Raw genomic sequence first — 23,285 nt, forward strand, 5'->3', positions numbered from 1 at the left:
CAGAGAACAAACAAAGCACATCTGTAAACCAAGAGGAACAGGATCCACTCAGCAAGCAGATGCCCAAAGCGAGGGCCTTAAGCAAGCAATAAAATAGGTTATGGTGCAGGATCACCTGACTACTCGGCACACTAGGATTCTGGTCCGTGTTTGCCTGAATCCTCGCTTGAAGGGCCTGCAGTTCCCTCCTCCAGCACTTGGCTTAGCTGGCTTTGAATCCCACCCGTCCCTGATGCCTCATTGCAGCCTTCCCCAACTTGGCGCCATCCAGATGTGTTGGACAACATCTCCCAGAATCCCCTAGGCTGCCTGGGGGATTCTGGGAGTTCTTGTCCAACATATCCAGAGGGCGTTAGGTTGAGGAAGGCTGCCTTGTCGTGTTCAGCTTGTTCACTGCATTTGTGCGTCATGCCCCCTTGGTTATCATAAGTGGTTCATAGAAAGCTCTGGCGTGTACATCCCCCACTCAGCTGCATGGCACAGCCGTGAACCTCCAGGTGGAGGGAAGCGTGCACCCCCACACACATGCAGGACAGCGCACTGAAACCAGGGCATATATGCCTCCACCCCCCACAATAAAAAGGGCATAGGAAGCTGCTTGATATGGAGTCAGAGCCTTGGTCCATCTAGTCCAGTACTGTTGACACTGACTGGCAGCAGCAGCTCTCCAGGATTTCAGGCAGGAGTTTTTCCAACCCTACCTGAGATGCTGGGGATCAAACTGGGGACCTTCTGTCTGCAAAGTGGGGGCTCCACCACCGAGCTACAGCCCCCTTCCGCACTTTTCCTATTACCACTGCTACTGTGATGAGGATGATTCCTGAAACAAGTGGGAGCTACAAGAAATACAGCATGGGGCTCTCCCTCTTGAGCATTCCAGCCATTCCATTCCCCCACCCACAAGGGACGGACAAATCTATCAATTTCAGTTTCTCATTTTTCTAAACTTAAGCTCGGTTCATCCCATTTCCACACCAGTTTGGGTTTGTTTTTAAGTAGGCAGGAAAAAAATGTAAGCATTTTGTGGACATTTCTCCTAATACGCACATGTCTGTATGCAACTTTGCCTAATATATGCATTTTTGCAAGCAATGTCCCCCTTATAAAATGCATTTTAACATTATTTTCACCAGTACATACATTTTTGTGTGCACTTCCCCCAAACATACACAAAGTGCTAATTTCAAAGAATAACTGAAATTCAGTTTGCATGGTGGGTTGGAAGTGCAAAATTAGGTAAGCTCGTATTAATATGTAAAGCAAACAGATTTCTCCCTCATTCCCACCTCCCCACTATTTTTCATCCCTCCCCCAGCCAGCCAGCCAGCATTCCATGATCACAGAGCATGCCCAGTCCTCATTGGGCAGTTTTGCGGGGCCATCCCTGAGCTGGGGGGTCCTTAAAGATTGTTTGTACTTCTGTGAACCTGTTGATACCTCCTTCTTGAGTGTGGGTAGTGTCAATTTAGGTACAGAATAAACTATTGCCTAGGGAGGTGGTGGGCTCTCCATCGCTGGAGGGCTTCAAACAGAGACCTGTCAGAGATGCTTTAAACAGGATTCCTGCAATGAGCAGCGGGTTTGACTCCATGACCTTAAATGGCCCCTTCCAACTTTGTGATTCTATGAACAGCACTCACAGCCTGCACATCATAAATGGAGGAAGATAAGAAGCTGCCTTATACTGAGTCAGACCCTTGGTCCATGTAGCCTAGTATTGACTAGGTATAAGGCACCAGCTCGTCAGGATTTCAGTCTCTCCTGAAATCTGGGGATGCCTGGGATTGAATCTGGGACCCTCTGCATGCAAAGCAAGTGTTCTACCACTAAGCTGAGGTTCCTCCTCATCAACGATTGCTATATCTAATCAACAGCCAATATATTTTCATCCTGTGAAAGAGCACAGTCATGTCAAGAACAAATCCTGCCAGACAAAAATCTGTTCTCATTTTTTGATCAAGTAACCTCCCTTGTCCCCTTCATGGATCACTGCCTTGTTGTGGCAAAGGGGCTTGCGTAACTCAGTGAAGCCATTAGCTACGCCGTGCAGGGCCACCCAAGACGGACAGGTCATGGCAGAGAGTTCTGACAAAATGTGGTCCACTGGAGAAGGAAATGGCAACCCACTCCAGTATTCTTGCCAAGAAAACCCCATGGAACGTATCACAAGGCTAAAAGAGATGACGCCGGAAGATGAGCCCCTCAGGTCGGAAGGTGTCCAATATGCTACTGGGGGAGAGCAGAGGGTATTTCCAAGTAGCGCCAGAAAGAGTGAAGCGGCTGGGCCAAACCCGAAAGGACACTCAGCTGTGGATGTGTCTGGTGGTGAAAAGAAAATCCGATGCTGTAAAGAACAATATTGTTTAGGAACCTGGAATGTCAGATCAATGAATCAAGGTAAGCTGGAGGTGGTCAAACATGAGATGGCAAGACTGAACATCGACATCTTGGGCATCAGCGAACTCAAATGGACAGGCATGGGCGAATTTAATTCAGGTGACCATCATATCTACTATTGTGGGCAAGAATCCCTTAGAAGAAATGGAGTAGCACTCATAGTCAACAAAAGGGTGGGAAAAGCAGTATTGGGGTACAATCTTAAAAATGATAGAATGATCTCAGTACGAATCCAAGGCAAACCATTCAACATCACAGTAATTCAAGTCTATGCCCCAACCACTGAGGCCGAAGAAGCTGAGGTTGATCGGTTCTATGAAGACCTACAACACCTTCTAGAACTAACACCCAAAAAAGATGTCCTCTTCATCATAGGGGATTGGAATGCTAAAGTAGGAAGTCAAGAAATCACCAGGATAACAGGCAGGCATGGCCTTGGTGTACAAAATGAAGCAGGACAAAAGCTAATAGAGTTTTGCCAAGAGAACATGCTGATCATAGCAAACACTCTTTTCCAACAGCACAAGAGGCGACTCTACACATGGACGTCACCAGATGGTCAATATCGAAATCAGATTGATTATGTCCTTTGCAGCCAAAGATGGAGAAGCTCCATACAGTCAGTCAAAACAAGACCTGGAGCTGACTGTGGCTCAGATCATGAGCTGCTTCTTGCAAAATTTCGGCTTAAATTGAAGAACGTCGGGAAAACCACTAAACCGTTCAGGTATGACCTAAATCATATCCCTGATGAATATACAGTGGAGGTGAGGAATAGATTTCAGGGATTAGACCTGATAGACAGAGTGCCTGAGGAACTATGGACGGAGGTCCGTAACATTGTTCAGGAGGCAGCAACGAAATCCGTCCCAAAGAAAAAGAAATGCAAGAAAGCCAAGTGGCTGTCTGATGAGGCTTTACAAGTAGCTGAGGAAAGAAGGGAAGAGAAAAGCATGGGAGAAAGGGGAAGATATACCCAACTGAATGCAAAGTTCCAGAGAATAGCAAGGAGAGACAAGAAGGCCTTCTTAAATGAACAATGCAAAGAAATCGAGGAAAACAACAGAATGGGAAAGACTAGAGATCTCTTCAAGAAAATTGGAGATCTCAAGGGAACGTTTTGTGCAAAGACGGGCATGATAAAGGACAAAGAAGGCAGGGACCTAACAGAAGCAGAGGAGATTAAGAAGAGGTGGCAAGAATACACAGAAGAACTATACAGGAAAGATCTCAATGTCCCTGATAGCCATGATAGTGCGGTCACTGAACTTGAGCCGGACATCCTAGAGAGTGAAGTCAAGTGGGCCTTAGGAAGCATTAGTAACAACAAAGCTAGCGGAGATGACAGTATTCCAGCCGAGCTATTTAAAATCCTAAAAGATGATGCTGTTAAAGTGCTGCATTCAATATGCCAACAAATCTGGAACACACAACAGTGGCCACAAGACTGGAAAAGGTCAGTTTACATTCCAATTCCAAAGAAGGGCAACGCCAAAGAGTGTTCGAACTACCGCACAATTGCGCTCATTTCACATGCCAGCAAGGTGATGCTCAAAATCCTACAAGCTAGGCTTCAGCAGTATGTGAACCGAGAACTACCGGAAGTACAAGCTGGGTTTCGAAGAGGCAGAGGAACTAGAGATCAAATCGCCAACATTCGCTGCATCATGGAGAAAGCAAGAGAATTCCAGAAAAACGTCTATTTCTGCTTCATTGACTACGCTAAAGCCTTTGATTGTGTGGATCACAACCAACTGTGGCAAATTCTGAAAGTGATGGGAGTACCAGACCACCTTACCTGTCTCCTGAGAAACCTGTACGAGGGTCAAGAAGCAACAGTCAGAACCAGACATGGAACAACCGATTGGTTCAAAATTGGGAAAGGAGTACGACAAGGCTGCATATTGTCACCCTGCTTATTTAACTTATATGCAGAATACATCATGAGAAATGCCGGGTTGGATGAATCAGAGGTCGGAATTAAGATTGCTGGGAGAATTATCAACAACCTCCGATATGCAGACGATACCACCCTAATGGCAGAAAGCGAAGAGGGTCTCAAGAGCCTCTTGTTGAGGGTGAAAGAGGAGAGTGCAAAAGCTGGTTTGAAACTCAACATTAAAAAAACGAAGATCATGGCATCTGGCCCCATCACTTCCTGGCATATAGAAGGGGAAGAAATGCAAGCAGTGACAGATTTTACTTTCTTGGGCTCCAAGATCACCGCAGACAGTGACTGTAGCCATGAAATTAAAAGACGCTTGCTCCTTGGGAGGAAAGCTATGGCCAACCTAGACAGCATAGTAAGAAGCAGAGACATCACCTTGCCGACAAAGGTCCGTCTAATCAAAGCTATGGTTTTCCCAGTAGTAATGTATGGCTGTGAGAGCTGGACTATAAGGAAGGCTGAGCGCCGAAGAATTGATGCTTTCGAACTGTGGTGCTGGAGAAGACTCTTACGAGTCCCCTGGACTGCAAGGAGGTCAAATCAGTCCATCCTCAAGGAAATCAACCCTGAGTGCTCATTGGAAGGACAGAGACTGAAGCTGAAGCTCCAATATTTTGGCCACCTAATGCGAAGAGAAAACTCCCTGGAAAAGACCCTGATGCTGGGAAAGACTGAAGGCAAAAGGAGAAGGGGACGGCAGAGGATGAGATGGCTAGATAGCATCACGGATGCAATTAATATGAACTTGAGCACGCTCCGGGAGAGAGCGCAGGACAGGAAGGCCTGGCGTGCTCTGGTCCATGGGGTCACGAAGAGTCGGACACGACTGAACGACTGAACAACAACAACAACCTCCCTTGTGGACTGTGGGAATGCTGTGGACATAATATACCTCGACTTCAGCAAAGCTTTCCATGAAGTGCCCCATGATACCCTGATTAGCAAACTAGCTCAAAATGGGCTAGATGAAACAACAATCAGGTGGATCCACAGTTGGCTACAGAATCGGACTCAAAGAGTGCTTATCAATGGGATCTTCTCAAACTGGTGAGAGGTACTCAGCACTCGTTCGGCCTCATCTGGAGTACTGTGTCCAGTTCTGGCCACCACCACACTTTAAGAAGGATGCTGACAAACTGGAGAGGGTTCAGAGGAGGGCAATGAAGATGATCAGAGGACTGGAAACGAAGCCCTGTGAGGACAGACTGAAAGAACTGGGCATGTTTAGCCTTGAGAAGAGAAGACCGAGGGGAGATAGGATAGCGCTCTTGAAGTACTTGAAAGGTTGTCACAGAGAGGAAGGCCAGGATCTCTTCTTGATCGTCCCAGAGTGCAGGACATGGAATAATGGGCTCAAGTGACAGGAAGCCAGATTCCGGCTGAACATCAGGAAAAACGTCCTGACTGTTAGAGCAATACGACAATGGAACCCATTCTCTAGGGAGGCGGTGGGCTCTCCCTCACTGGAGGCGTTCAAGGCGAGGCTGGACAGCCACCTGTCAGGGATGCTCTGACATGGACTCCTGCACTGAGCAGGGGGTTGGACTCGATGGCCTTGTAGGCCCATCCCTACTACTCTATGATTTTATGATTCCCCACCCCCGGTTTGTTCATTGACTAAAATTTGAGTTCCCCTGATGATGTCAGCTAACAACTTATCTCTTCAGAGCTCACAGGAAATGACCTCAGTTCCTGTGACTCTCCTCATTTTGCACACTCCCTGTCCTTTCAGCATGAATGGCAACACACATTGTGAGAGACAAAAATCTAAGGAACAAAATCGCTTCATCTCTACTGGCACTGCACTGACTCCAAGCAAGCAAACACCTCAGAAAATAAACTTGATTTTGTTTAAATAATAAGCAACCTAAAAGACACTTAGGTTGACCAGAAATTAAGGGATGTTTCGAAATTAAGGGATGTTGTGTGCGTGAGTTTATGTGTTGGCATGTGTATCATAAGATTCTGTGGAGTCATATGAACTCTAGAGTTACAAATCTTCCGACTGCAGTTATTAAATAGGTACAGTGACTATTCTCTCTGTGTATATCTTGGCAATGTGTACTGAATTTGTTCCTAATCCCGTAGCTCATATGCCACCTGTGCCTATTTTGGTTGTCTGGTGCGCTCTCTCATACACTTGAAACTGGATCTCACCTTTTTTTCTAGCACAAATCCTTTTTTAAAATATTCCCCAAACGGTAGTGTTTTCGAAGCAAGATTTATCGTATCAGCATGCATTTCTTACAGCTTTCCAGACTGAAGGAAATGTATACTTTGAAGTGGATAGTTCAAAACAAAATGGCGGTGCATGCTGCTAGACCTCAGAGAAATTCAGTTGTGCTTGCTCCCTCTGAATCTCTCACTGTATGTTAAGCAAACAACTGTACTTGGTTTAAATACATTCTGTCAGGTGTTGGAGGGTGTGTGGCAAACTACTAATTTATGGAGGCTGGCCTGTCCAGAAGGAAACACATTACAAGGTTCATGACAGTCCTTGTGAGGAATGTGTTCTATGCTATCTTGTAATGCTCTGGTCTCCGTACTACAGGGAAACAATTTGCTGTGACCATGGCCAGCTAACCTGTACTGTGGGGCTTCAGGGGTTATGTGTGTTCAGTCACTTGATAGGATTTTGTTACATTATTTCTGTATTTGGATGTTACCCCATCCAAATTATAGGATTCTCAGCAGGTCACAGTATATAGTTAAAAACCATGCATAAAAATAAATCTTCAAGTATGACAGAGAAAGAGATTGAGCTGATCACCACCACAGCCTCAGCCTGGGCAAAACCCCAACAAAGAATAAACAACAACTCCTTAAAAACCAGATTCCCTGTGCTGAAGACATCTGTGCTCTGTGTGAACTGAGGCATCTCAACAGAAATCACAATATATCTTTAATTAAAGTATTTTTCCAAGTTTGCCTTTGTCCTCAAAACTGTTCCAGGAAGACAAGTAAAGAATTCAACTCATCAAAGACCTAATTGTTTAATGACTTTTTACACAGATTTATTTGTGGCCAAATCTGTTTGCTCCCAACACAGCACACAAGACTGTGCTTACTAACCCATTTACCATCTACAGGGGATACGATACTGATCTTGGAAGCTCTGGGTTTCAATCCCTCGTCAGACATGAAGTTTATTTGGTGACTCTCAGTCCTTAGTCCACCTTGCAGGGTCGTTATGTGGGCACAATGGGGTAATAATATCTTTTTTATGTTGCTATAGGCACCTTGAAGGAAGGGTGGGATAGAAAACTAGGCCAACAGCCAGAGTTTGCTCATGTCTTCTCAGAACTAAACAGGTAGCAATCTTCTTTGAATTAACTTTTATAATGTAAATACAATCATCCTGAAATAACTATTACAGATAATTATATTATGCTGCCATAAACCAGAAGTCTTTTTCTTCTCTTATACCATTTTGAAATCCAAATGGTTGTCCATATCGCTTCCCTAAAATAATTTTAAAAACATCCTTTATTTTTATTTTTTAATGCTCAAACCCGCAATCTAATGCACACTAATCTGGGATCGAGTTCCCCCTGAATACAGTGGGGCTCACTTCTGAGTAAGTATGTACAGAGAAGCGGTCTATAACTCCCTCTTCACATCTTCCCACATGGAAGACCTAGGGGGTGTGATCTACGAAACTAGGTGGGAGATCTGTTCTGTGGGTCATTCTAGAGCTGACTTCCCCAACAGCTGGGGATGATGGGAGTTGTAGTCCAACACATCTGGAGGACACCTAGCTGGGAAAGATTGTTATAAAGTTGTTCACACCTGTCTCTCCAACTTCAGGCAGGTCATGCCCTATTTAAAACCATGGGTTGAAGAAACAATCTAAAAATAAAATGTGTGATGAGAGAGATACCCACATCCTGATAAGATTAAACAATCACAAAGTGCAGGAAAAGAGGAGGAAAACTGTGAACGGGGGGTGGGGGCACTGGTGTGTGAGCTATGGCACCTTTACAGGGTATCTGATCTCTAGAGTTTGATGTATGGATCTCGGTGCTGGAGTATGCAGAAATATGTGAGGCACTGAGAAACGTGCTGTGCAAGATGTTCAGGAACCTGAATGCACTTGCTCACACACACACACGCACACACACACACACACATGCACACACACAGAGATAACTTACAGTTTCAGATTTCCTGGGCTGTCTCTCACGTTGCTTGGTTCCATTTCTTTTCCATGTTCAGTTGCTTTTTAAATAAATAAACGAATTGAAAATTCGGCGTTTCCTCCCTAGTGGCTCCTCTTGCCTTCCTCCTGACACTTTGCTTGTTTCTGTCCCGGCTTGTGAGAACAGCGGCGGCAGCAGCAACAACAGGGGTGGTGAAAGAGGAGGAGGAGGCGGGCCCAGTATGGCTTTGCTGCCTGCCCAGACTGGCCCCAGATGGGACGGGAAAGAACTGCAGGGAAGGCTGCCCTGCTTGACTGACTGAGCCTCTCTGTCTCTTCCACCAAAGCTCACACCCGCTCCCAGTCGGACAGGAAAGCTGGCCCATGCCAGCTTGCCCTGTTAAGTGTGGCAAATGCGACACCCAGTTGTCACCGGCTGTCAAAGCAAAGCAAATAGCTCTCGGGTTGACTCACGGCTAACCCTTGGCAAAGGAAACACCTCCCCAACCCCCAGAGAACAAACAAGCAGGCAAGGGAACTGTTTGGGGAGCTTCCAATGTAAGGGGGACATCTGGAGAAAATTTCGCTCACCTTTGCAAAAACTCTTTCCGCTGCTTTTGAAATCCCTCAGGTGTTTTGCCTGTGGAGGAGTTTGGCTAGGGATGGGGAGAATCCGTCCATTTCGCTTTCTCCCACATTCGAATTTTTAAAGCCCGTGTCCTTTCTCTCCCGAATATGGAGAACTTTGCAAATGTTGTTGGTAAATTCTTCTCAAAAACAAACTGAAATGAATTTCTCACCCCTTTGCACCTGCGAAATTTAAGAGGTAAAGTTATTCCCAGTATGGAGAGGACCATCAAGTACCTGCCAGCCACGTCGCCATTAAACACGAGGCACCTGTCCGAAAAAAGAGATGCAACTAACTCAACACAACAGGAATTGAATGCCCAGGATTTTAAACCCAGACTTTTAACAACAAAGCACTCCAAGTCCTGGGCCGGGATGGACAAAGTTTCTGTTTCTCCCACATTTGATTTTTTTAAAACCTCCAGTTCTTTTTGTCCTGAATACGCAGAACTTCATGAATTTTGGTAAATTCTTAACAAAATCAAACTGAAACAAAATGCTCACCCCTCCCTAGTTTAGAGTTCCCTTTGGAAATTCAAAGCTATGCTAGCCAGGGCGGGGGCTTTGCCACTCACACTTCGGCCCCATTGTCATATGAAGCAGCGGGTGGGCTAGAGACTTAGTTTTTACCCAAAGAAGGGCCTCTTCTGCTGTGGCACCCCAGCTGTGGAATGAGCTCCCTAGACAGGTTTGCCTGGCACCTACATTGTACTCCTTTTAGCACCAGGTGAAGATGTTTTTATTTTCCCAGCTTTTTAGCACTCTGGTATTTTAGCTCTGCTATTTTAGATCTGTATTTTAAATCTCTGCATCGCTGCTAGGTTTTATTCTGGTTGTTCTGTTATATTGTAGTTTTAAGCTCTAGTATTTTATATTGTTTTATGCTGCACCTTGTGGTTTTAGTTTCTGTGAACTGCCCAGGGAGCTTCAGCTATTGGGCAATATAGAAATGAAATGAATGAATGAATGAAACATGGGTGAGGAGGGCTGAACCCAATCCCCTCCCCTGCAATACGGGCCTTTTTTTTCCCAGCTGAGATCTGACACCAGAAAGCGATCCAGGCTGGTAGAAAAGAGCCTGAGGCAATGGCGTGTGGGGTGGTAAGGCCAGGAATGGGGGAAGATTCAGTTCCCCTTGCCTGCACCCCCTGTTGTTGTTAAGGCAAAACAGTCAGTGGTTGTCAGGGACCATAGGACCGCTCTGTAAAAAAGTTTAATTCAGAATAAAACTAGAGAAATACAGGAGGAGGAGCTTGGTAGCCCCATCAAGAGCACCTGGGTTGAAATAAATGGAGCAAAGAATAAAAGGAACCTGGTGGTCGGAGTCTACTACTGGCCACCCAATCAAGGAGAAGACAAGGATGAAACTTTTGAAAAGCAAATAGCCAATGTTTCAAGGAAGCATGATGTAGTAGTAATGGGGGACTTCAATTTCCCCGATATTTGTTGGGAGACAAATTCTGCAAAACATGGCCCCTCCAGGAAATTCCTGACTTGTGTGGCGGATAACTTCCTCCTACAGAAAGTAGAGGAAGGAACTAGAGGATCGGCTATCCTTGACTTGATCCTAACCAACAGAGATGACTTCGTGGATAAAGTAGCAGTTACAGGAACTCTGGGGGAAAGCGACCATGTTGTACTTGAGTTCTTGGTTCTAAGGGAAGCAAAAGCTGAGTGTAGTCAAACGCGTACCCTGAATTTTAGGAAAGCTGATTTTAATAAACTCAGAACAATGATCAGTAAGGTCCCATGGCAAGCGATGCTAGCGAGAAAAGGAGTCCAAGATGGGTGGGAGCTTTTAAAAAAGGAAATTCTCAAGGCACAAACAATTCCAACAAGAAAAGGTGGAAGACAACAGAAGAAGCCAATGTGGCTTCATAAAAAGCTTAGGGATGACCTGAAAACAAAAAAGGACACATATGGGAAGTGGAAAGAAGGCCAAGTAACAAAGGAAGAGTACAGGCAGATAGCACAGAATTGCAGGGATGGCGGCAGGAAGGCTAAAGCTGAGAATGAGCTGAGGTTAGCGAGGGATGCTAAAAACAACAAAAAGGCTTTCTTCAGCTACGTGCATAGTAAAAGACAGAGGAAAGAAATGGTGGTTCAGCTATTAAATAAGGATGGCAAAACGATAACAGATGACAAAGAAAAGGCAGAGGTGCTCAATTCCTACTTTGGCTCAGTCTTCTCCCAAAAGAGGGTCTATGACCCCCCTGGCAAAGGCGAAGTACAGGCTGAAGGGGCAGGATTGCAGCTTGAGAGCGATAGGCATATGGTCAAGGAACACCTAATTACTATGAATGAGTTCAAATCTCCAGGGCCAGATGAACTGCATCCTAGAGTAATAAAGGAACTGGCAGAAGGTCTCTCAGAACCGCTGTCTATTCTCTTTGAGAAATCATGGAGGACGGGGGAAGTGCCAGATGACTGGAGGAGGGCCAACGTTGTCCCTCTCTTCAAAAAGGGCAAAACGGAGGAACCTGGGAACTACAGACCAGTCAGTCTGACATCAATCCCTGGGAAAATTCTGGAGCAGATGATAAAGGAATCCATCTGGAAGCACCTTGACAACAATGCCGTGATTACTCGAAGCCAACATGGATTTGTCAAAAACAAGTCCTGCCAGACAAATCTGATCTCATTTTTGGATCAAGTCACCTCCCTTGTAGGCCGTGGGAATGCTGTAGACATCATTTACCTCGACTTCAGCAAAGCTTTCGACAAAGCGCCCCATGATATCCTGATGAGCAAACTAGGTCAAAGTGGGCTAGATGAAACAACGATCCGGTGGATCCACAGTTGGCTACAGAATCGGACTCAAAGAGTGCTTATCAATGGGACCTTCTCAAGCTGGGGAGAGGTAACGAGTGGGGTACCGCAGGGCTCAGTCCTGGGCCCAGTGCTCTTCAACATTTTTATTAATGACTTGGAGGAGGAGGTGCAGGGAATGCTGATCAGATTTGCAGATGACACAAAATTGGGCAGGATAGCTAATACTTTGGAAGACAGAAACAAAATTCAAAGTGATCTTGATAGACTGGAGCGCTGGGCAGAAAACAACAGAATGACATTTAATAGGGATAAATGCCAAGTGTTGCTGCAAAAGTGACTATCGAGGGGCGAGGCAGGGACCAAAGGCATTCCTCGCCCAGGGCACTGTTTCTCCTAGGGACAGCCCTGACCCAGACACATCAGATGCTGCTCCCAGAGCATTTTGGAAGCAGTTTGGAAGGGAGCAACCTTTGGAAAGGGAACTGTTGTGGGTGAGAAAGTTCACCCGTCCAAAAGGCTAGCATGGACATTCCCCCACAGGCTGGTATAGTTCGGTGTATTTTCTATTTTTGTTTCACGGTTCAAAATAGATACAATTAAACATGGAAGCAAATGAATGATCTGATTTTGGTCACTCAACGTGTTTATTTCAGCATTTTTAAAAAAACTTTCATTTCCCTATGTAGGTGTGATGTAGAACAAAAATCCAGAAGTTGAGGTTTTCAAAGTGAGTATTCGCATCTCCAGCAGGAAGGGAGGGGTAGGTGGCAGAAAATTCCCGGAAAAGAACTGAGTTAGCAAAGGGTGGGTTTGATGGAGCCAGTGGAGGCTGGTGGCTCAGATTCTGATGTGGCTGTAAATCCATTCTGGGTTTCAGTCAGAACCAGCCAGAACTCTAAAGGAGGTATCCAAGGTGCTGAACCCTATCCATGAAATAGCTTCAACACCTTGAAGAGTTCCTTTAGAGTTCTGGCTGGTTCTGAGTGAAACCCAGAATGGATTCACAGCCCCACCAAAATCAGAGCCATCAGCCTCTAATGCATGGAACTCCTTTTGCTTTACTACTCCAGCAGCCAAAGAGACGAGACAGAAAGAACATGCAAGATTATGAGAGAATTTGGGGGACCCACACCTAGTCTATGTTCTCTCACACTGGCTCTTCAATGAAAGTTTGAAGAACCATTTAGGGTGTACAAAAAGGTTTTTGTTTCACTACTCCATTCACTTGTAATTATTAAAACCTTCATTTGTTCTCTTGTTCATTCATTCAAATGGCATTGGTTTCTTAATTAATGTTGTTTTGTTTTTATTTTTATTTTATTTATTAAATTTCTTAATTGCTCATCGTGGCAGGTCACCCGGCCACTCTGGGTGATGTACAACAGTACAAACAGTTAAAAACAGTTAAATTACACATTAAAACATTGTATTTCCAAAAACACCCTAACCCACCCCAAATGCCTGCTTGAACAACCAAGTTTTCAACACATGGCAGAAGCTCATTAAAGAGGGGGCATGGCAGAGTTCCCTACGGAGGGAGTTCCACAGAGTGGGGGCCACCACAGAGAAGGCCCTCTCCCTCATCCTCACCAGCCTAGCTGTCCTGGCTGATGGGACAGAGAGAAGGTCATCCAAGGCTGATCTTGTGAAGCGGCCTGTCTGGTGTTACTGGAGGCGCTCCTTGAGATAGGCTGGGCCGGAACCGTATAGGGTTTTAAAGGTCAAAACCAACACTTTGAATTTGGTCCGGAAAACGACTGGTAACCAGTGCAACTCCTTCAGCACTGGAGTGATGTGATCTCGCCAGCAGCTGCCTTTAATCAGGCGAGCCGCCGCGTTCTGTACCAGCTGCAGTTTCCGAACCGTCTTCAAGGGTAACCCCACGTAGAGCGCATTACAGTAGTCTAGATAAGAGGAGACCAGGGCATGTACAACTGACAAGAGGAGACCAGGCCATGTACTACTGATGTTGTTGGTTTTAGTTATTTCCTTTTCATTTTTCAATGATTTCTATGGGAGATTCCACTGTTCTCCTGCTGCCTGTAAGTTCAGAATTTTCTGTCCTATTGGCATGAATGGTTCAGGTGTACTACTATCCTTCTAAGGGGTCAGATCTGCCAAATTTCAAACAGCCAGGAAAATGGGCAGGGCTTGGAACAAACAGACTTGGTGAAAACAAACGTAACATTCACTTGTCAGCTTGTGGGCATGTTGGATTTGGGGTGCTTGAAAAATATTTAATAGCATTACTAATGAAACACAATGTATGAAGAGCCCCAGTTGTCATGAAAAGAGATGCAAGGGTTAGACATGCGATGTAGAGCTGCGCCCTGAACATGCACACCAACTTTCATTCCAATATTTCAGTCTTCATGGCATATATAGCACATTACAATAAATTTTGTTCCCCTCCCCCACGCCACATCTGCAAATGGAAATCAAGCAAGTGCTTGAACTTTAAACAAATGATGCCATAGATGTATAGAACATAGCCTTATGCAGACATTCAGCCTAATACGTGAGGGCGTAAGTGTACTGGGGATGGTGGGGGCATGCGCTCTGGCCCCAGCCCAAGGGCCCCGGCCTTTCCATCCAGATCCAACATTCTTGTGTTGGGAAAGTGTGATGGGGGATTCTACACACATTCACTTGAACATGAATTGAACTCAGGGTTCCCCAACACAGGGAGGCTTTGATGCATTTGCAATTGTAAGTGCATAGAAGGTTTTTTCACACCTTCCAGATCAACACTGGAAGGTGTGAAAACTAAAATATATTTAAGTGGAAATTGCCGACGAAGTCCAACACGATCATATTTGTCTTCAAAAGAGAAAACGTCTCTAAAATGAGGGAACTGGTGAAAAGGAAGCTGAAAGGGGGAGTCAAGAAGATTAAAATTCTTGAAAGTTACTCCAAACCACAATAATGGAAGCTCAGCTAAAATCTATACCACAGTTAGGAAAGGTAGCACAAAGTCCAAGAATTCACTGGCATGGTTAATGGTGGTGTCAAAGAAGTTATTAGAGAAAAGAAGGCTTCCTTCAGCAAATGGAAGTCTTGCCCAAATGAGGAGAACAAAAGGAAGCTCAAGCTTGCCTAAGGAAGATGTAAGCCAACAATAAAGAATTCTTTAAATATATCAGAAGCAGGAAACCAGCTAGGGAGGCAGTTGGGCCACTGGATGACAATGGAGTATGGAAGGAGGATAAGGAGATTGCAGAGAAGCTGAATGAATTTTCCTCAACTGTCTTCCCTGTAGAAGTTATAGGACAGATGTTTTCAGAAATGAAATCTGAGGAACCAGGGCAAATACTGGTGACAAAAGGTGAAGTTCTTACCCTTACTGACAAACTGAACATTAACAAATCACCAGGCCTAGATGGTCTCCATCCTAGAGTTCTTAAAGACACGTCACACAATCAGTCAGACACTGCTGATCTTCTAACAAAAATATGCAACATGTCCCTAAGATCAGGGACACTGAAATTGCTGATCTTCTAACAAAAATATGGAACATGTCCCTAAGATCAGGGACACTGCAATTGCTGATCTTCTAGCAAAAATATGGAACATGTCCCTAAGATCAGCTTCTGTACCAGAGGACTGGAAGATGGCCAATGTAACACCTACTTTCAAAAAGGGATCTAGCAGGGAGTTAGGAAATTACAGGCTGGTTAGCTTAACATCTATTCTGGGTAAATTGGTTAAAAGCATTATTAAATATAAAATTAGTAAGCATATAAAAGGACAAGCCTTGCTGAAAAAGAATCAGCATGGCTTCCGCAAAGGTAAGTCCTATCTCAGTAACCTTTTAGAGTTCTTTGAGAGTGTCAATGTAGACAGGGGTGATCAAGTAGACATTGTTTACTTGGACTTCCAAAAGGCTTCTGACAAAGTCCCTCACCAAAGACTCCTGAGCAAACTTAGCAGTCATGGAATAAGAGAGGTCCTCTTATGGATCAGTAACTGGTTAAAGAACAGAAAGCAGAGAGTAGGAATAAATGGTAAATTCTCCCAATGGAGGGAAGTAAATAGTGGGGTCCCACAGGAATCTGTATTAGGACCAATGCTTTTCAACCTGTTCATAAATTATCTGAAATTAGGAGTGAGCAATGAAGTGGCCAAGTTTGCAGATAACACCAAATTATTTAGGGTGGTTAAAACAAAAAGGGATTGTGAAGAGCTCCAAATGGATCTGTCCAAACTGGGAGAATGGGCATCTAAATGGCAAATGCAGTTCAATGTAAGCAAGTGTAAGGAGGTGCACATTGGGGCAAAAAATCCCAACTTCAAGTATAGCTTGATGGGATCTGAGCTGGCAGTGACCAACCAAGAAAGAGATCTTGGTGGACAGCTTGATGAAAATGTCAGCCCTGTGTGCGACCGCTGTAAAAAAGGCAAACTCCATGTTAAGTGTAATTAGGAAAGGAATCAAAAATAAAACTGCCAATATCATGCTGCCTTTATACAAATCTATGGTGCGACCACACCTGGAATACCGTGTACAGTTCTGGTCACTGCACTAAAAAAAAAATTGTAGAGCTGAGAAAAGGGCAGAAAAGGGCAAAAGGGCTCTCATGATGAGCTCCTGCACTTCCAAATTTACCACTGCAGACATACATACCTGCCAGTCAAATGCTGTGTCACTCCTCAATCTGTGTTTCTCCATCATGCATCAGGCAGGCTGTCTGCCTTTGATATTTGTCTTTTGTTTTAGACTGCTACCACAACGGAGGAACACCATCAAAGAAAAGAAAAGAGAAGAAGTTTCCAGTCTCTGATTGATTATTTTCCTCATTCTCTGACTTCCTCTGTGCTAACCTGTCATGAACAATAGAAATACTGAAAGCCACACTATTACCTCATTCGCTTCCCAGAGCAAGGAGGCTCATAGAATCATAGAATAGTAGGGTTGGAAGGGGCCTACAAGGTCTTTCCATTACCCTGGAGTTCTGGCACATGATGTCATTGTTCCTACTCTGAAAAAAGTCCTGGAGTTGTCCTCCCTTGGGCTCCCCCTCGACTACAGCACTGTCTGTCTGGTATGCAAGTTGCAACATTGGTCTCACGCACTATCAGTACCAGGGGTGGGGAACCAAATGTTCATGGGCCAAATCTGCCCCTGCTGGCATCCCAATGTGGCCCTCTAGGTTTCCTCATTGGGCCACACCCCCTTTCCCCCCAACCATCGCTTCATTGGTGGTTTACCGGCTTTTGTGGAGTTTGAAATGCCTCTCTTAAGAGCTTTAAGCTATAATATGCTGGTATTTTGACCCCGCCCCTCTTACTTTTGGCACCGCCTCTTTGCCATTGGCCCCTCCCACCACTGGAATGTGGTCCCTGAGATCTTCTCCCAAACAGAATTTGGCCCTCAGGCTGAAAGAGGTTTTTCTCCCCTGATCTATACATATCTAATCCTCTGTGACTGGCTGCTCTTAGAATCCTATCTTCTGCCTCAGAGGCCACAGACAGAGTGCCTGGGAAGAGTTTTCAGCTCAACTGCCAAGAGACTTGTAGGTGAATACCATATCCAGGTTCGGTGCTTCTTACTCCAGCTGCAATGCTTGTGTGCGTGCGGGGGAGAAGCAGAAGTTTCGCTCTACCAGCAAGTCAGCATGAATTTACAAGAACAGACCTGTTCTGACACTTGCCAAACTGAGGCAGGTCAGTTGAAATACACAAAGGAAGTGCCCAACCCAGTTTTATACAACCCAGCCATCCCTATTTATCACTGAACTTAGTCAGAGCTGAGGCAGGGGGTGTTGGGGAGGGGTGGTAGCTCAGTGGCAGAACACCTGCTTTACATATACAAGGGCCTTGTATATGTAAAGATTCAAAGGCATCTCCAGTTAAAAGGATCAAGTAGAAGGGGATGGGAAATAACGTCCCCTGCCTGAGTCTCTGCAGAGCTGCTGTCGGTCAAAGAAAACAGTATCCGGCTAGATCAGGGGCTGGCAACTTGTGGTCCTCCAAACGTTTTGGCCTACAACTCCCATGATCCCTCACCATTGGCTATGCTGGCTAGGGCTCATGGCAGTTATAGAGTTACAAATTGTCCACACCTGATCTAGATGGACAGACAGTCTGACCTGGTATGAAGCAGCTTCCTATGCTCCTAACCTTATCTGCTTTCAGTGGTCTACAGCTCAGGGTAGAAGAATCTGCTAGTTTCAGTTTCTTTCAGTCTCTCAGTTTTCCAGTCTTAAATTTGGCTCATCCCGAACTTGAGGGTTTTTTAAAGTTAGCATGAAAACTTGTCAGCATTCCTGTGCACATTTCTCCCAATACATGCATTTTTGTAAACATTTTTGCGTGATACACACATTTTTGCATGCAATTTTCCGAATAGAATTCATTTTTTAATGATTTCCCCTAATATATGCATTTTTGTAGGTATTTTTGGATTGAAGGACCTCATTGCAATATTCGGAGAAGAGCAAATTTTGAAGGATAACTGAGTTTCAGCTTGCGTACTGGTTCGAAAGTGCAAAATTAGGTATATTCACATTCAAATGCAAACTGAACACATTTCTCCCCCATTCCTATCAAGAGGAGATCCATTGTCATGTTCGCTGCTATTCCATCATCAGTGATAGTAAAAGGAAAGCTTTATTGCAAGGGTGGAAACAGTGGAGGATGCTGGCTCCGATATCAGTCAGGCAGTGAATCTGATCCAGGTTTCTCTCAGAGCCAGTCAGGACTTTGGATAGCTCCTTTAGAGGTCTGACTGGTTCTGGCTGAAACCTGGAGCGGATTCACCGCCCCACTGACATTGGAGCCATCAGCCTCCATTGGGTGGGAACATAGAATCCTAGAATCCTAGAATATAGGGTTGGAAGGGGCCTACAAGACCATCGAGTCCAACCCCCTGCTCAATGCAGGAGTCCATGTCAGAGCATCCCTGACAGATGGCTGTCCAGCCTCGTCTTGAATGCCTCCAGTGTGGGAGAGACCACTACCTCCCTAGGGAATGGGTTCCATTGTCGTATTGCTCTAACGGTCAGGAAGTTTTTCCTGATGTTCAGCCGGAATCTGGCTTCCTGTCACTTGAGCCCATTATTCAGTGTCCTGCATTCTGGGATGGACGATCGAAAAGAGATCCTGGCCTTCCTCTCTGTGACAATCTTTCAAGTACTTGAAGAGCGCTATCCTATCTCCCCTCACTCTTCTCTTCTCAAGGCTAAACATGCCCAGTTCTTTCAGTCTCTCTTCATAGGGCTTTGTTTCCAGTCCCCTGATCACCCTTGTTGCCCTCCTCTGAACCCTCTCCAGTTTGTCTGCATCCTTCTTAAAGTGCGATGCCCAGAACTGGACACAGTACTCCAGATGAGGCCTAACCAGTGCTTAGTAGAGGGGAACTAGGATTTCCTGGGATTTGGAAGCTATACTTCTATTAACACAGCCCAAAATAGCATTGGCCTTTTTTGCAGCCACATCACATTGTTGGCTCAGCTTGTGATCTACAACAATTCCAAGTTCCTTCTCGCTTGTAGTGTTGTTGAGTCACGTATCCCCCATCTTGTAACTGTACATTTGGTTTCTTTTCCCTAGTTGCAGAACTTGGCATTTATCCCTATAAAATTTCATTATGTTATTTTCTGCCCAGCGCTCCAGTCTATCAAGATCTCTTTGAATTTTGTTTCTGTCTTCCAAAGTATTAGCTATCCTGCCCAATTTTGTGTCATCTGCAAATTTGATCAGCATTCCCTGCACCTCCTCCTCCAAGTCATTATTAATAAAAATGTTGAAGAGCGCTGGGCCCAGGACTGAGCCCTGTGGTACCCTGCTCATTACCTCTCCCCAGTTTGAGAAGATCCCATTGATAAGCACTCTTTGAGTCTAGTTCTGTAGCCAACTGTGGATCCACCAGATTGTTGTTTCATCTAGCCCACTTTGAGCTAGTTTGCTCATCAGGAGATCGTGGGGCACTTTGTCGAAAGCTTTGCTGAAGTCAAGGTATATGATGTCTACAGCATTCCCATGGTCCACAACGGAGGTCACTTGATCAAAAAAAGAGATCAGATTCGTCTGGCAGGATTTGTTCTTGACAAATCCATGTTGGCTTTGAGTAAACACTGCATTGTTGTCAAGGTGCTTACAGATGGATTGCTTTAGAATCTGCTCCAGAATTTTCCCAGGGATTGATGTCAAACTGACTGGTCTGTAATTCCCAGGTTCTTCCTTTTGCCCTTTTTGAAGAGAGGGACAACGTTAGCCCTCCTCCAGTCATCTGGCACTTCCCCCGTCCTCCATGATTTCTCAAAGATAATACACAGTGGTTCTGAGAGTTCTTCTGCCAGTTCCTTTATTACTCTAGGATGCAGTTCATCTGGCCCTGGAGATTTGAACTCATTCATAGTAATTAGGTGTTCCTTGACCATATGCCTATCGATCTCAAGCTGCAATCCTGCCCCTTCAGCCTGTACTTTGCCTTTGCCAGGGGGACATAGATCCTCTTTTGGGAGAAGACTGTGCCAAGGTAGGAATTGAGCACTTCTGCCTTTTCTTTGTCATCTCTTATCATTTTGCCATCCTTATTTAACAGCTGAACCACCATTTCTTTCCTCTGTCTTTTACTATGCATGTATCTGAAGAAAGCCTTTTTGTTGCTTTTAGCATCCCTCGCTAACCTCAGCTTGTTCTCAGCTTTAGCCTTCCTGACGCCATCCCTGCAATTCTGTGCTATCTGCCTGTACTCTTCCTTTGTTGCTTGGCCTTCCTTCCCCTTCCTCTATGTGTACTTTTTTGTTTTCAGGTCATCTCTTAGCTTTTTGTGAAGCCACATTGGCTTCTTCTGTTGTCTTCCACCTTTTCTTCTTGTTGGAATTGTTTGTGATTGTGCCTTGAGAATTTCCTTTTTTAAAAGCTCCCACCCATCTTGGACTCCTTTTCTCTCATTAGAGTCGCTTGCCATGGGACCTTACTTATCAGTGTTCTGAGTTTATTGGTTGTTTATTGACATGTGGTCCTCTAGGTGTCGTTGCACTGCATCTCCCATTAGACCTAGCCAGCATGGCCATGGTCAGGCACAATGGGAGGTGTAGTCCAAGAACAACTAAATGGCCATGTGCTATGGCTTTGTTTTCTTTAAGCTATCTGTCTATAGCTCAGTACTTTAGCTACTTGTTTACTCCCTATAGCAGATAAAATACTTCTAAATAAAGTGTACACCCACAAAAATGTTTTAGGTAGATTCAATTGGGGTTGGACGTGATGGTCCTGTAGGCCCCTTCCAACCCTATTATTCTATGATTCTATGAATTTTGGTTTTGTACTAACAAGAATTAGTACAGGAAAATCTTTTTTTATCCATTTATCATTTTTATTAGAAATATATTTGTAACATCACATTAAAATATATTGTACATATAAAACATTTTTGTTGTTAAACAGAGCATTGCTAAAGATCCTTAGATCTTAATAGCTTAACAGGTAACAGAATTTTTTTAACATTTCTTGTTCTTAGGTTTTTAGTCCTAATATCTTAAAAAGGAGATATCTCATTCTAAGCACCATGTTTCCTATTCATTACTGAATAGGCTATTCAACTGGGAGGTACAAGCCTGGTGAGCTTCTAATAAGAAGCTTCCACATTCTAAACTCAGCACATATTTATACTTTCTATGTAGAAATTACTTCGTAGCTAATATTATCTACTGTCCCATAATTTAGGGCTCACTGTATTAATTATCTCATTGTTATTAAGCATTCTTTAAAAATTAGAATGTACAAAAAAGGCTTATACGTACACCTTTTAGGCTATATAAGATCAATTTTGAATTACACCTTTGAGAAAATAACTCCTTACTCAAAATTTCCCAATTAAGCCTAAGTCTATAAATTGTTCTAGACATCTGTGTATCAAGCTTTTTAATATGTATACCTTACACAATATTTTTTATTCATTAATTGATAAAATTTTTACTTAAGCACACTTTTGTACTTAACTTGTCAAAATAATACAGGTCAAAAGTCTGTCAAAATAACACAGGTCAAAAGAATAATACAGTCTCACAGCTGTTTATTACTCAAATAACTTTTTGGCCCAACCTTTTTTTTGCGGGGGGGGGGTGCTTTAACTCAATATTTTCTCTTTGGAAACCATCCGGGTCAATTTGACCATTATTTTTATGCCAGTTACCCAGAATTCATTGTGAACCTGCTTTTGAACCTGTATCTTTCCTTTAATGCAATTACTACTTTTTACTTGTTTACATTTTCAAATTCTTAATTATTTATATTGAACATTTGGCACTGATTGATTGATTGATTAAATTTCTTAATCGCCCATCTGGACGGTCACCCGGCCACTTTGGGTGATGTACAATAATACAAACAGTTTAAAAACAATAAAATCACTCATTAAAACATCATTTTCTAAAATTTCCCTAACCAACCCCAAAGCAGTCTGCTTTGCTTTGTTATTCAGGATTCAGACTGAAGCAGTGCACAGCCCTACTTTTTTTCCTAAGCCTAACTTTCGTGTGTGGGGTGGGGCTGAGGAAGGGAAGCTGTGAGCTGGATCCAAAGGCACTGTGGGCTACATCCAGTCCATGGGCCAGAGGCTGCTTACTCTTGATGTAGGCAAACTGGGACAGGTTTAGAGGAGGACATGAAGATGGTCAGAACTATGGGAAGCAAGCCCTCATCTGAGAGCACTCTTCAAATATCTGAAGGGCTGCCACATAGGAGTTATTTCTTGTTCTCTGCTGCCCAAGAGGGCAGGACTAGATTGAATGGGCTGAAGTTACAGGAGGATAGGTTTGGACTGAACATTAGGAGTTCTCGGCCATAACAGCGGTTCAGCAATAGAGACCATGACCAAGATGTCTTCAAGCAGAGCCTGGGCAGCCATCTGTTGGGGATGCTCTTGCTCTGGATTTCCTCCACTGAGCAGGGGGTTGGACTAGATCACATGTGGGCAGCCGTGGGCTGCATGCCAACCTTGGCCACCCTCCATGCAGCCCAGAGAGCACCAACCATTTCCCTCCACCACCCAGCTGGTCAGCCATCAGCTGGGTGGTATGGAAAATACTGCTGTTCCGGTGGTTGGGCATAAAGGGGTCCTAAGAAGGACAGAGTATGTGGTTGCAATTCTGTATCAGTTGAAGATATCATTCAAGTGCTTCTACACTGCTCTGTCTATAATGATCTTAGAGCCAAATATATTCATCCACTGTTAAAATCGTTGAAGGGAAGGTCATCTCATGTAAAGGTTTGCTTTTTATTGTCTATTGCTGACTGTGAAGGATCCGCTGGGACCGTTCCAACCTTCCGGCAAGGTAGGACTGCTCTGGAACTGATTCCAGTTCTCCTACTAAATTTTGTTGTTGTTCAGTCGTTCAGTCGTGTCCGACTCTTCGTGACCCCATGGACCATAGCACGCCAGGCCGCCCTGTCCTG

General features: G+C 44.4%; 1 protein-coding gene across 2 annotated transcripts in view; it reads right to left on the reverse strand.

Moving 5' to 3' along the window:
* The window catches only part of P2RY2 (purinergic receptor P2Y2), a 61,505-nt gene extending 52,691 nt beyond the window's left edge, over window positions 1-8,814 (reverse strand). For both annotated transcript variants that reach the window (XM_084841591.1, XM_084841590.1), the window contains exon 1: window positions 8,500-8,814. In XM_084841591.1, the coding sequence (XP_084697717.1) occupies window positions 8,500-8,543 (44 nt within the window). In that variant the 5' untranslated portion in view covers window positions 8,544-8,814. The remainder of the gene's footprint in view (window positions 1-8,499) is intronic.
* Window positions 8,815-23,285: the final 14,471 nt, after the last annotated feature.

The sequence above is a fragment of the Heloderma suspectum genome, chromosome 3, assembly GCF_057233095.1.
Source record: "Heloderma suspectum isolate Gila_16-S chromosome 3, 16-S_ref, whole genome shotgun sequence".
In the NCBI taxonomy this organism is placed as follows: domain Eukaryota; kingdom Metazoa; phylum Chordata; class Lepidosauria; order Squamata; family Helodermatidae; genus Heloderma; species Heloderma suspectum.